We start from the raw sequence: 13,374 nt of genomic DNA, 5'->3' as shown, positions 1-13,374 counted from the left end.
ACAGTCAAATCTGACAGAAATGAGACTGTGCTGTTGTAACAGCTTCAAACAAAGACTAAAACGTTCCTCGTTGCTCCTGTACAAAGTGTTCTTCTCCCAAGAAGAGCACCGCGTCTTGAAGAAGATCTTCAGTTTCTTTTTCGGCGTCTTGTTGGGTGTCGGCTTCTACTACCTCATCTTGATCGACTTGAACTTCACTGAAGGAGCTTCGATTGTCATGGGAATCGTCATCTGTCTGATGCTGGGTCTCGGTAACGCCTTCTCGTCGCAAATTCGCTGCATCACTCTCTTAACCTTGCCCAGTTTCGGTGGTAAAGTGGGCCGCGGGGTGATCAAGACTTTCGTTCTGGCCTTCATTCTCTCCGGTCCGGTGGAGAACATCACAAGTAACGGCAAAGAAGTGGTGAGGGTGTTTGCTTGCACCACCTCGCTCACTTTCAATTTGACCAAGACGAGGTTCGAGTTGATGTTCAAGCCTTTCTCGGAGGCTCTCTTCGGGATGAAGGCCGATGTGAACGAAGTGAAGGACACGATGAGGTCCATTAGGGACGTTTCGGCACCTGTGGTTGGAGAAGTCGAGGATGAAACGGAAATGCGAAAACTGAAAGAAGAGAATGACTATATGGACGCCAAGACTGGAGATTCCTCGAGGAGCAAAGAGATTATCGCAAAGTACGAAGGTAAAGGCGAGAAGAGCGAAGCCGAGAAATTCGAGAAAATGTACTTGAAGAAGATCGAGTTGAGGTGCGAGGACCAGTTCACGAAAGCGGCCAACAACTGTCGAGACATGTTCAAAACAGCTTACGACAAGTGTTACGACGCTGTCACTTGGATTGCCGCTTGGTTGTTGTGCTGGCCCATGAAGCTAGATTTCGTGTGCAACATAGCGCAAGCTCTGGGAGGGACCAGTAGGTGTGACCCCTCCAAAGACATAGACCCAGGTTTCGGCGATGGTTACGTCTACTTGAAAAAATCTCGCGGACAGTTTTCGGAAAACTTCAAAAATGTCCGCCTCCAGTACAAAATTGGAAAAATCAAACAACTGATCGACATCCGTGACAGTCGCGACACCGCCAAAGCCATTCTCCATTCGGTCAACGCCAAAAGGTCGATCTTGCACAAACTGTTGGTCGTGCTGAAACGAATCCTGGCTTTTGTTTTCTTGAGGATCATCCTCAACGCTCAAACTTATCTGGACAAGTATCTGAGCGACATTCAGTTCGACAACGTCTACATCACCACCTACTTTCGCAAGATAGACGCGAGAAGAAGGAAGCAAGGAAAGTACACTCTGTTGCCGCTGAAGAAAATCGAGAAGAAGAAACTGGTAGATCCTTGCACTCCTCTGCCTCTCAAGACTGAAAATCAACAGTTGCTCTGGCAAACTGTCCATCTGCTGCTTGAGATGGTCACCGCAACCACTTTTATTCTCCTGGACAGACTATTCTACGAGGGCCTGGACCTGGTGCGGCGACATGCCAGAATCGATTACGTCCAGACCGGACGGCACGACATGAAGTTGGAAGTTAAAGGTACGTCGAGGATAGGTTCAAGTGATTTCTTATTTGTCAATTTACCTCTTGTAATATCTGTTCACGTTGGAATGAACATCAGTGGTGCAAATGACCTGACCTGTTACTATGACAACTCATATGAAAGTTAATGCCAAATGTGTGCGATTTGCACACATGTCGTTTTCAATGACATCCGTGCTGTCAATATGACAGTATGTTGTCATCACTTGCTGTTTCAATTTAGTAATTTTGAATTTCCTAATTTGGCAATTTACCTTGACGCGGCAAATTGATAAATTCAAATTATTATCTGTCATTTTCAACAAATCAAAGAAAGATACAGTCTGTTTTTTAATCAAAGAACCACAACACCGCAATTTACACCTAAAATAGAGCTGACAACATTGTACACTTTTGACATAGGGTGAAAAATCTCATCATATAGAAATTGAGGTTATTAGAGATATTAGAAGCGCAGCATGTTAATAAAGTTAACAGTAACTAATAACAACTAACTTGAAAGTTTAATGAATGTCTTACTTTGCGAGGCATTTTTAATAACACGTTCAAATTTTAGATGCGAGTTTGCGTACTTTCAAGGACATTAAAAATGACAGGCGTTGGCTGGTATAGCCAACAGATATCATTAAATTTCCTAAGTTTAGTAAAATTTTATATTTGCAAACCTAAATCAACAGGTCGTGGTTCTTTGATTAAAAAACAGACTATATGTAGTCTGATTCGAATTCCGAGGATGACTTAGTTTAATAACCATGTTTTACACCATGTTGAAGATTGAGTTCTGTTTGTTGTTGATGTTTCACGAAATATAAATTTTCTTTTATCATAACCTCAATTTCTTGTTTGACATTTTTTTAACTAGGATTTGCGTATATAGTCCATTTTTTAATTATAGTCCGATGTATCAATTAAAAAGCAGAACAACTGTCATATTGCTATCTCTTTTCAACATAATGTAAACAAACTATTGAATTCTTGTACGTATTGTATTAAGCGTGTCCCACTATGCATCTCGCTTTAGCATGTGCGATTAGAGCAAGACGCGAATTGTACGTTTATTCCACTAGCGACGTCAAATTTTTAGGTTACGTTTTAACCACGTTATTTGGGATAATTTTGTTTAATTTTGCTTGAAATGTCCTCCGTATGATGCCAACGAAAAGCATGTGGACAGATCCTTTTACAGAATTTGTAAATTGCAAAAACAATATTGGAATTGCGCGGAAACTTGCAGGACTGGAAGTTAACAGGTAAGGGGGTAAACTAATTCATAGAGGTTGTTTTGTGTTCATGGCGTTGCCGAAACAAAATCTAGGAAGAAAGAAAGACAGTCTAAACGTGGTTGTTTAGTGCTGTTTTCAACAATTTTTAATATATCTGACCTATTAGTTCATATGTAAATAGTTATCAAAAGCATTCTGAAGGGAGCGGTTTTTTGAAAGATAAAATTAAAACGCAGGAATGAATTTGCAGAAATACCAAGACAGCACGAAAGAACACAATATCTGTCTCATGTTGCCTAAATAAATTTTCAAATATTGGTAGAACCATGCACTGCTGTCAAATGTCGAAAACAGACGCAGGTCATGTCGACTTCTTGATTCGGACTAAGCTCATCGGACTATAATAAAAAAATGGACTATACTCTGAATACTAGTTATGAATTTGTGTGTACAATTTGTACCAATATATTAAAAATAACACTGACAGCACGGATGTCATTGAAAACGACTATACCTTATAAAGGGGCGTATTCTGTAGTTTTTAAAGGGGCGTTAACATTTTAGCGTTGTTTAAAATTTAAAATTTCAAGCTCTGATTGGTCATTGCTATGAAAACTTAATTTAACACCCTTTAAAATTTAGCGGAGCAGTTACAGAATACGCCCCAAATACCTGTAAGTCTATTTTTTTTTAATCAGCTGTCAGTGTGAAAACTTTGTATCTAAAAGACCAGACTGGGTTACCCTAAAACCTGTACTTTCCGACCAACTGTATAACAATTCCCCCCACGTCAAAATTGAGGTTATGTCTGTCAATCTGTCTAACGTAATTGAAATGTCGAACGTGGTCAGTGTTAAAGGTTTCAATGAAATGTAGGTTTATGTAGGTTTTGTATTTAAAGAGTATTTTATAAAGCATGTACTTTCGTTAAGGTACATTGAAGTGGACTTTGGAACACAACGATTTTTTGTAATGAAACACAGTTTAATGAAGAAAACATTAATTTTTTCGGGGTTGAATACATTTTGTCGTTTTGAAGCCATCACTGTCATCACATATGATTGCAGACGTCCAATGTTTGAAGCTTTCTCACAAATCGCCTTTTTACTCAATTGAGTAACCCTGAATTCAGGGTTGTCACCTTTCAACTCTTCGCAGTACCGAATCAGGGCCATTTTTTCACTCTCTGTGCACTACGAAGGCATCTTTTCAAATTTTGTGCGTTAATTTTTCAACGCAAACGCAAATGACAGTTATGCGCAATGACAGCGCCGATTACCTTGCACGGCTGGACGTTGCCAACCTATATTGTGAAATGCACTTTCAATTGCTCATACCAACTTGACAACACTTTGACAGCTGATTTAAAAAAAATGGACTGTAATAATAAATGCCTCATTTATTTTTGATTTTTTTTTTAATTGTAGGAACTGGCATGATCGCGAACCTGTTGCGATCTGTGATCAAGGGTTTCAACGTGAAGAAGCGCATCCACATCGAGCGGAGCAACGAGAGATGCCTCCCCCAGCCCTCCCTCCTCTCCAACTACTACATTTACAAGATCTACGGCACGTACTTCGCGATCTGGCTCTTAATCCTGGTGAACATGTACAGCCAGCGTCTCCGGCGCGTGATCTGCGGGCTCTTTTTCAAGAAACGTGAGAAGCGCCGCGTGCTCCACCTGTACAACGAGACCTTGAGACGACGCGTGGGTTACTACAGGTAATGCGAAACAGCGTTCGTTCGTAACAATTCTATTAAAATAAATAAGTACAGGTTCATGAAGAAGAAAGTGCAAAAACTGGTGCGGCAACGTCGCCTCCAAGACAACCTGAACGTGTTGGTCGTGCTGAGGCTGCGGTTCCCTCGCGCCTTCCGGTTCCTGCACTTGCTCCCGGGGGCGCGGCGCAAGTGCCTCATCTGCAAAGAGGTCGAGCCGCTGTGCCGCTCCCGCTTCGAGCAGTGCCGAAACGAGCTGTGCCACTTCTCCTACTGCCCCGAGTGCTGGGAGGACTCGGGGAACAAGTGTCTGGCTTGCGCGACCTTGGACGCCGACACCAGCAGCGGTCTCGACTCTTCCGACGAGGATGACGACTGATTAGGGCGCGGGGTTGGACACCGTGCCCCAGAAGAGCGTCGCCGAGGTGGCCTCGTGCCGGATGAAAAAGACGAAAGGTCGCTCGATCCTGAAGTTCTTCGAGCCGCCCATGTAGTCGATGGTCGACACGGAAACGGCGGCGGCTTCGGTGCCGACCTCGTTCACGGCGATGACGACCTGCTGGACGATGTCGTCCACCCGGAGGTTCTCTTTCGCGGCGTTCGTCAACAAAATGTCGCCCTGCTCGCCCGTCGTGAAGTTGGCGAACGCGTCCACCTTGTCCTCGAGCTTGTCCACGGCGTTAGTCGAGTTCACCACGATGTGGTGCTTCTTGAAGACGCGGTACTTCTTCAGCTGGTCCAAAATACTAAACGTGTTGGAGAGAGTCATCTTGGGTAGCTTGACCATCACGTCGTGACGTCGCCCTTTGGCGATGGTCTCCAAGATCTCCCGGGACTTGAGGGTCTGAACGAAGTTCTTCATGTCGTACTTGTACTGGTGGTTGGGCTTCGGCAACATAATGTACATGCTCAGTTCTTCGTTTGTGTACGGCAGCGCTATCATGCGGTAGTCGGCGGTTTCGGCGTAGAAAATCTGCTCCATCAGGTTGATCATGTAGGTCACCGAGACTTGTTTAGTGGCGCTCACGTTAAAGTGGCCTCGTCGGTTCAACACGTCGCTAAAAGGGGTCTCCCACATCGCTTTAAAATAAACAGCGTTGGTAAAAATCGAAGCGGTCGTAGGTGCCGGAGGTCCTGCCAGGACGGTCTTGATGAGGCCGTTCGTGTTTTTGCTGACCCAACTGTTAATTACCCTAAAACAATCATTATTCTCCCGTTTTTGAAGACTTTTTAACCGGACCTACCTCATGGTCTTGACTGGATTGTTTTTAAAATCGACGATTCTGACTCTCGCATCGTAAAAAATCCTAAGATACTTTTGGAAGGTTTCTTTGACGACGACACTCGAGTCGACGAAGGCGGCACTCTTCTGCTTCAAAATAAACTGTTTGGTGGAGGCGGGGTTGCTCTCCAGAGCTTTTAATAAACCAGATAACTGGACGTGAAGCGTCGAGTAGGGTAAAACGCAGGAAACGTTGGTCTTATTGCTGTATGTTTCGATCCTGTCGTTTTCATAGAGGTGGCTGTTGGGGAGCGCCAACAGATCGACGAGTTGCCTCCTGAACTCGCCCTCCGCCCCCAGAATCAGCTGTCCGATGACGACTGTCGCGCTAATCGGACTCACTAAAAAGTTGTCGTTTTTGTCGTCCTGCAAGAACGCCTGGAGTCGAATTCCCACTCCGAACACGGCCTCCAAGGCCAGACCGAACCGCCGGACCAGCTGGTCGTCGACGGAGGGGAGCGGCTTCGGGACTTCTTGTGCACCGATGTGCATCCACACGACCGCGAGCAACAAATAGAACAGGCGCGACGTCATTGTTCTAGATTGCAAAAGATGTAGTCGAGAAAGTCGCCTGTCAGTGCGACGCACTTACCACTTATCTCGTTTCTGTATGCACAAGGTGAACAGGTCGGTCAACTAGCATGAACTGATGCGACACGAACAGGATTTTTCGATTTTTGTGGGGCTCGCATCGAGGTGGGGACACTGTTGTCTCGACGGAAAAACCTGCGGCTGCGGGAAACCCGACTTGACTGAGCGAGCTGGGAGTAATTTGCGATTAAAAGGCGACGTCGTTCGAGACCTCTCCTTATCGCAGGTTTAGTTTATCGTCGTTCGAGGAACAAACAAAATGAGATCTGGACACAGTCCAAACCGAATTCGATGCGGAATGGTAGCAGAAAAACGTGGACGTACCGGGACGGCTTCGGCTCAGGTAAATAGAAAAGCGCACGGCTGCAATCACCTGATTGTTTTGCAGAGATCAGGGGGAACGAATGGGCACCGCTAATCCTGATTCCGCTGTTAGCGGCGATCATGCTCGTCGCCAGCGTGCTCCTTTTGATTATATTCAGACAACATCCGACCCTGGTGATAACGACCGTCGCTGGCTGTCTCGTCATCGTCACAGTTTACTTGGCTTTCACCACAGTGGGGAATGTAAACGATACTTTTCAATGATTCAATAAAACACACTTAACGAATAATCGTTTATTAATTGGTCTGAGCGGAATCGTAGCACTCTTTGCCGTAGCTCAAGCAGCTACAACGTATCTCGTCGCCACATCGGTAGCGTCCTCGAGCCGCCCAATAATCTATACATCTATCTTGCCGAACAGCAAGGGTCCATTGTTCTCAATGAGACACGATGATGCCAGAGCAGAAAACTAAGTGGAGGTTTTGTGAATTTGTGTCGATTCCGGAGTTGCGTTTCATTGAGGATAATGTCTGAAAGAACGACCTCCTCAAGAAGTAAGAGTCCAACAGCAGATCTGCGTGCGAAAGCGTCTTGGAGATGGAGATAATCCAAGAAAACCCCGACGATGACAGTTGAAGAAGGCGCTGACAGTTTGACACTTGACAGTTAAATCTGACAGAAATGATACTATGGTGTTGTAAAAGCTTCAAATAAAGACTAAAACGTTCCTCATTACTCCTGTACGAGATATTCTCCTGCCACGACGAGCACCACGTCTTGAAGAAGATCTTGAGTTCTTCTGCCTGATGCTGGATCTCAGTAACGCCTTTTCGTCGCAAATTCGGTGCATCACTCCCTTAGTCTTACCCAGTTTCGGTGGTAAAGTAGGGCGCGGAAGACTTCCGTTCTGGTCTGCTGAAGAACTAACAAGCAACGGCAAAGAAGTGGTGAGGGTCTTCGCTTGCACCACCTCGCTCACCTTCAATTTGACAAAGACGAGGTTGGAGTCTTTCAGGAATGAAGATCGATGTGAAGAACACGATGAGGTCCATAAGAAACGTTTCGGTAGCTGTGGTTGGGGAAGTGGAGGATGAATCAGAAATGCGAAAACTGAAAGAAGAGAACGACCACATGGACGCCAAGACAAGATTCTTCTATTGCAAAGTACGTAGGTAAAGGGAAGGACGAAGCCGGAGATTCGAGAAGAAGAGCGAGATGCAGGACAACCTAGTTGTTGCGTTAGTCTCTGAAACTAGATTTCGTCGCCGGCACGTTCCTATTTATAATCTGATCCGCCTCTGCTTGTCGCAATCGACTCGTTTTTGCCTTTTTTACAGCGATAAAAACCAAATTTGAAAAGTTTCGTAACTTTTGAACGAAACAATAAAACACACTTAAGAAAAAATCATTTATTAATTGGTCTGGGGCACGCTCATTAGGTATTGACACATCTCGTTAGAGGTGCGCTGCGCCGTCTTCAGGTAGGTGGCGAGGACACTCGACAGGTGCTCGTGTTCTCTAAGATACGGCCTCTCTGGGTCGGTCTCGTTGATCAGCTTCAGCTGGTGCACCAGCGCGATGAAACCGCGCACAGGAAGACACACCGAGGGCTTTGTGGCCTGCATGGCGTAGGCGAAACCGTAGTATTCTTTGCCGTGGCCTAGAGCCGCCATCATGTATTCCGTCGCCACCTCCGTGGCCTCCTCCAGCCGGCCAGAATTGTAAAACAGTCTGAAGAGCTCCGCCGGATTGCGTTTCTGAAACAGGAGTTGTCTTCTCAAGGGAGAATCATTGGAACTAGTCTACGGAAAAGTACTAGGACCGTGACCTCTGTCACTTACCTTGTACGACGTGAGCAACCACTGGGGGATCCACATGTGCATCTTGATAATCTGCTTGCACACGATTTTGTGTATCTCCGACATCTTCTCCTCTTCGTACTCCTCGACGCACTCTTGCAGCAGACTCCAGGCGGCCGTGGACGGGTCCTTGGTGCCCGGAAGATCTGCGCGCAAAACTTAGACTCTGGTGACTCGCCCCGACCCTGTCCTACCTTGCAGACTGTTCTCCACGAGCCACTCCCAAGCCACCGGCTCGTTCCTCTTCGACAGACTCCCGCACTTTTTCGTCAGAGCCTCGAAGACGATCCTGTACGGCACGTCGAAGGTCTTCGCTATCGCCAACGCCGTCTTGAAGAGACAGGCGCTCGTCAGGAGCATCACCAGCTCGTGCGGACCTGCAACGACTCCCTAAGACCCCGGAACCGGAAGATTCGCTACTCACTGGTTATGTCGAAGCTGCTCACCGGGTTGAACCGGATCAGTTTCAGCTTGGCGGCCGAGAAGGTCAGCTCCTTGGAGAGGCCGTCCAAATTGATGATGTTCACTTGTTTTCGCAGGACGATCTCTTCGGGTTCCTGGAAGAGGTCGCATGATTCGGGGGAATTCGCGGCGGTCAAAAGTCACGAGTCGCAACGATCCCACATCCGTGTTTACGTGGCGATAATGACACGTGAAAAAATTATTTCCGGTCTGATTGCAATACTTACGTCATCCGCGCCGGCAAACGTGGGCAAAACCACGACTTTATCCTCGACCTGATCCACCGGCATCACTATGTAGGCGTGCTGGGGTTCGCACAACGCCAGCGCCGTTTTCGCCGCCAGAAAGCACTTGACTTGCTTTTCCAGTGCGTCGGGGTCGCTGAACTGGTTGAGTCGGAAGGCTTGTTCGTACATGACGGACGCGGCTGCAAAGAACAAAATACAAAAGGAACGACGGAGGTATCGAGGAGTACCGGAACGCAAGAACGTGGCGCCCCGCTTGACCTGGTAGGCGAACAAAAAGTCGTAGTAGATGTTGTTGGCGGCGTCCGCCGCTCGCGCTCTCGTGAACACGATGTCGCAGAACAACTCTTCCATGCCGCCGTACGTGAAACTCATCAACACGTCGAGCTTCTTCTCGTCGAGCAACTTCTTCACCAGGTCTCGGAGGTTGTCTTTTTTCCTGTCCGAGTCCGGATTGGAGTTGAGAGAGTCGTAGGCCATCTCGTAGTTTTTCAAGGCCAAGTGGTGTTTGAACTTGATCGAGTAGAGAGTGGCCTGGAAACGATGCAAACAAATAGTACGAGAAATCGCAACGGAATTGTGTCACTCACAGCTAGAGGGTCATCTGCTGTGGTCACACTCAGAGCGGTGTTGGCTAAATTGATGGCGCAATCCAGAGCTTTGTGCAGCTCGAACAAGTGAATGACTTTGAGGTAGTAGTTGATGTAGGCTTTGGCCTGGTTGTTGTCGTGAGGGTAAGTCAAAATCCTCTGGGCCAAGAACTGGTCGGTGAAGATTCCTTTCGCCGCCATTTGGAACAGTTCTTGGGCTTTGTAGTTTTCGCCGGTCGTCAACAGCGACGCCGCCAGAAGGAAACTGTCTACAAAGCGACAAACAATACAGTGATTCCGTCTCCGGTGCGAGACTTACGAGTGCAACTGTTCCACTCGCACCAGGTCTTCAAGTATCGCACGTACTGCTGGAGCCAGAGGTGCTGGCCGCAGCTCAAAAGCCACTCCGCTAGAATAGGATTGCCGCTCACCGGCCATCTGCTCGATTCAGTTACGACATACTTTCAATCTTTCTGGGGTTATCGCGTCTTTGCAAAAGGATACATGATGTGGAAGAGGCAGTTCAGGTAAGGCAACAGCGACAGATGCCAGTGCGCCAGCGTGTCTTCGTTGTGCCTGATCCTGGCGAAGGCCTTGCGCGCCTCGTACCCTCCGGTGGACCCGGCGAAGAGTTCGAACAGCGAGATCGAGTTGATTGTGTTGGTCCTGAGGTTGTACACGGGACTCAGCTTCAAAGAGGACAGTCTCTGCAAAGCCGACTCTCTGCAAGCCGTCTCTTAATAATTTTCAATCGCGACAATTAAATTTTCTCACGTTGGCAAGTGCGACAGCGCCGACAATCCCGACAACCACACCATCACGTAGTTCGCTTGGGTCAAAACCACGATTTCTGGACTGCACACCGACCGGATCGCCTCCAGCATGTTGCAGTCGAGTTCCCCGCGTTCCAGGAGGATCTCGCTGATCAACAGCAGGTTGCGACAGATCACGAACCTGACCTGGACCTGCTGCCTCAAACAACCCGCGACCATCGAGACCCCCAACTGCGACGTGAAGATGTGGTTGATGGACGACTGCACCTCGTCGGCGGATTCTTCCGGGTGGAGCTGGTACTCGATGCGCAGCAACTCGAGAATCTTGTGCACCGACCGGTAGAGATCGGTGCATTCGCACAACATGGCGGCCATTTGATCTGAAAACTGCGTCTCGGTCAGTCTTCCGGTGGACGCTTTGGTGGTAGCAACGCACCTCGCTGTCCATCTCCCGTTGGATCTTGTCCAAAAGCGACGACATCACGACGTCGGGCGGCTGCAACAGCGACAATTCTTTTTCGAAGGTGTAGGCGAACACTTCGCTCATCTGTTGCTCCAGATAGTTGATCACTTTGAACAGGCCGATGACGTCATCGGTGATGTCAACATCTGGGAAAATGTTGTTTTCAGGTCACGACAATTAAAAAGTCAAAGTAATTACTTTCAGTTAAGAGGAAATACTTCGTGAATTGGTCTTTGAACATGTGGTCGCTCTCGTACATCAAGTGTTCGAAGATGTCGAGGGGGCGGAGGAAGGAGATCATGGACTTCTTCAAGAGGACGGCGCCCGAAGAGTTCGGCAGTAACAAGAGACCGAGCGGTTTGAGCCCCGCCACGTGGTACTGGACACAGCAAGAGTAAAACCGCTGCCAGCAGTAATTCCCACACTCTAAGTACTCTTCGTCGCTGACGACCGTCTCTTTCAGTTCGTTCTGGATCTCTTCTTCCACAGCCATGCAGATTTGTTGCTTCAGGTGACCCACCGACAAGTTGAGGTCGCTTATTATCGTCGACCTTTTGTAAATCTGCAAAATTCCATTTAATCGCGCGATTCTAGTTGGCCTGTCGTTTGACAGTTCACAACTGTCAAAGTGACAGACTCGTTGACATTACATTAAGTGCTTTGCTGATTATGTGAAGGGGGAACCGTCCCGGATGGAAGATGTGTTGGAGGTAGATCTGTCGGGGGTCCGTCTCTCCGTCGACGTTCGGGGGTTGCCCCGCGTCAGGTATGCTCTCGATGATCACCGGGATCCAGTGGCTGCTGGTTTGCAGAGACGCCGAATATACTTCGCACTCGCCGTCTTTGCCCCGCCACACCGACCAAATCCGACTCGTCGATAAAGTAAAATCGATCAGATCGTTCTGAAGTGGAGGGATAATTAAATAATGTAATAAAACAGTTGGATCAAGTGGGCGCGTGTCAGCTGTCATTTCGCTGTAAATGTCATTTTGTCGGACAGACCTGAGCTAGATGGAGTGTATTTAGCAGAACCAGGCGAATCTGAGTCCCGTTCAGTATCGGTTTGAAGACGTGGAGTTGGCTCTCGGCCGAGAAACTCATGAAAATCCCCAAAGGACATTCCGAGTCGTAACCGTCGACGGCTTTGCGCAGGATGTGGTTCTGCGCCCCTTGGACCTGGTTCCGCGATATAACCCCGGTCTCCGAGATGACGTCTATGATGGCGACGCATTCCGCTCTCGAACACGACCAGAATTTTAACTGGCCGTTCCGACACAAGGTCAGAACGAACGTCTCAAGGCCGAACGTGTGTAGAAGGAGGCTCACTGTCGTATCCCCGTCCTTGTCTTTTTGTCTGCAACACGGACCACGTCATTTTCGTCTTGTTACGGAAAACTTTTCCTACCGTAATTTGTCCGCGAGGCCTGACAAGAATCGGGGTACTATCGACTCGCTTTTCAGCTCTATTGATTCAACTTTTCCTTCTCGCGACTGTTTGACCAACAAGATTTCGCCGGAAGGATAGGCTAGGACGAAAATCGCTTCCTCCTCGGCGAGGGTGAGAGAAGAGTCGGCTAAATATGGCAGTTGCGAACCTGCACCGAAACAAAGATTTAACAGAGAAGCGGGGAAAAACTCAGAAACTGACTAGAATTGGTGAAAAAGTGGAATGTCGAGGGGTCTCGCGCGTCGGCGATTGTGGCCTCGCTGAAGATGGAGGGCGCGGCGAGATCTGGATGCACGTGGTCCTGCCTGTGGTACTTGTCTGGATGCGGGAAAATCAACCGATGGACGCTGCACACCGTCGGCACCAAGACGACGACGTTGTCGTAAGTTTCGTGGATCGAGACCCCATCTAAAATCGGGGTGTCGACGAATTTGTATCTGATCCGATTTCCGGCGAGGTTCACGTCGAGACTGTGCTCCACCAGCTCTAGAATATCATGACTGATGCGCCTAGAGCAACGGTTCGTCAATCAATCGGATTATCTCGATCGGGGGCAACATTACCAGTAGATGAACCTGTTGCGGGTGTGGTGTTTGGTGGAGTCACGGTAGCAGAAACCGTTCGCCCTCTCCGCTACTTTGATGTCTTGAAGCGTTCCTTGCGTGCCGCCTAGAACATAACCTCACTTTCCCGAATTATGGCTAAACTGTGACAATACCTGTGTTCAAGCTGATTTCTCGCCACGGATCCGACACTGTTTGATCGGGGATCACTTCCCGATACCCCAACGCAAATTCTTGCATCTTTTCTGATTATCTCGTCTTATCTTCGGGAAATTTTAGGTTATGTAAAAAGACAAC

At 47.8% G+C, this 13,374-nt stretch overlaps 3 protein-coding genes across 4 annotated transcripts; 1 reads left to right on the top strand and 2 right to left on the bottom strand.

Annotated features, from left to right (window-relative positions):
• Positions 1–17: 17 nt before the first annotated feature.
• LOC138125838 (protein sneaky-like) lies at positions 18–4,932 on the top strand. Its single transcript, XM_069041375.1, has 3 exons — positions 18–1,532; positions 4,186–4,480; positions 4,535–4,932. The coding sequence occupies exons 1-3, from the start codon at positions 20–22 to the stop codon at positions 4,854–4,856; spliced, it is 2,130 nt and encodes a 709-aa protein (XP_068897476.1). The 5' UTR covers positions 18–19; the 3' UTR covers positions 4,857–4,932.
• On the bottom strand, positions 4,497–6,680 carry LOC138125840 (serpin B8-like). Of its 2 annotated transcripts, XM_069041384.1 has the most exons (3): positions 6,352–6,680; positions 5,722–6,297; positions 4,497–5,670 (listed from the first exon to the last, which is right to left on the bottom strand). In XM_069041384.1, the coding sequence occupies exons 2-3, from the start codon at positions 6,291–6,293 to the stop codon at positions 4,857–4,859; spliced, it is 1,386 nt and encodes a 461-aa protein (XP_068897485.1). In that variant the 5' UTR covers positions 6,294–6,297; positions 6,352–6,680; the 3' UTR covers positions 4,497–4,856. The 2 variants fall into 2 exon arrangements, with proteins under 2 accessions (XP_068897485.1, XP_068897486.1); XM_069041385.1 differs by having other exon boundaries at positions 5,722–6,680.
• Positions 6,681–8,069: 1,389 nt separating this feature from the next.
• On the bottom strand, positions 8,070–13,374 carry Nup160 (nuclear pore complex protein Nup160). The gene is made up of 18 exons (XM_069041372.1): positions 13,233–13,374; positions 13,078–13,183; positions 12,716–13,023; positions 12,473–12,662; positions 12,070–12,421; positions 11,718–11,969; positions 11,266–11,629; positions 11,041–11,213; positions 10,606–10,991; positions 10,336–10,554; positions 10,151–10,269; positions 9,832–10,100; positions 9,472–9,775; positions 9,224–9,423; positions 8,959–9,091; positions 8,729–8,911; positions 8,517–8,680; positions 8,070–8,432 (listed from the first exon to the last, which is right to left on the bottom strand). The coding sequence occupies exons 1-18, from the start codon at positions 13,315–13,317 to the stop codon at positions 8,088–8,090; spliced, it is 4,152 nt and encodes a 1,383-aa protein (XP_068897473.1). The 5' UTR covers positions 13,318–13,374; the 3' UTR covers positions 8,070–8,087.

The sequence above is a fragment of the Tenebrio molitor genome, chromosome 3 (assembly GCF_963966145.1).
Source record: "Tenebrio molitor chromosome 3, icTenMoli1.1, whole genome shotgun sequence".
NCBI classification, from domain to species: domain Eukaryota; kingdom Metazoa; phylum Arthropoda; class Insecta; order Coleoptera; family Tenebrionidae; genus Tenebrio; species Tenebrio molitor.
This window is presented reverse-complemented; position numbering and strand designations above follow the sequence as displayed.

What these genes read in the sequence shown, in the direction of transcription:
- Nup160 (XM_069041372.1), bottom strand. Translation starts at nt 13,317, where the DNA reads ATGCAAGAATTTGCGTTGGGGTATCGGGAAGTGATCCCCGATCAAACA. An exon ending in GGCCTCGCGGACAAATTACG is followed by an intron (nt 12,422 to 12,472) that starts GTAGGAAAAGTT and finishes TCCGTGTTGCAG; the next exon opens with ACAAAAAGACAAGGACGGGG. An exon ending in GTATTTCCTCTTAACTGAAA is followed by an intron (nt 11,214 to 11,265) that starts GTAATTACTTTG and finishes ACATTTTCCCAG; the next exon opens with ATGTTGACATCACCGATGAC.
- LOC138125838 (XM_069041375.1), top strand. Translation starts at nt 20, where the DNA reads ATGAGACTGTGCTGTTGTAACAGCTTCAAACAAAGACTAAAACGTTCC. An exon ending in CATGAAGTTGGAAGTTAAAG is followed by an intron (nt 1,533 to 4,185) that starts GTACGTCGAGGA and finishes TTTTAATTGTAG; the next exon opens with GAACTGGCATGATCGCGAAC. An exon ending in CGACGCGTGGGTTACTACAG is followed by an intron (nt 4,481 to 4,534) that starts GTAATGCGAAAC and finishes AAATAAGTACAG; the next exon opens with GTTCATGAAGAAGAAAGTGC.
- LOC138125840 (XM_069041385.1), bottom strand. Translation starts at nt 6,293, where the DNA reads ATGACGTCGCGCCTGTTCTATTTGTTGCTCGCGGTCGTGTGGATGCAC. An exon ending in AATCCAGTCAAGACCATGAG is followed by an intron (nt 5,671 to 5,721) that starts GTAGGTCCGGTT and finishes TGATTGTTTTAG; the next exon opens with GGTAATTAACAGTTGGGTCA.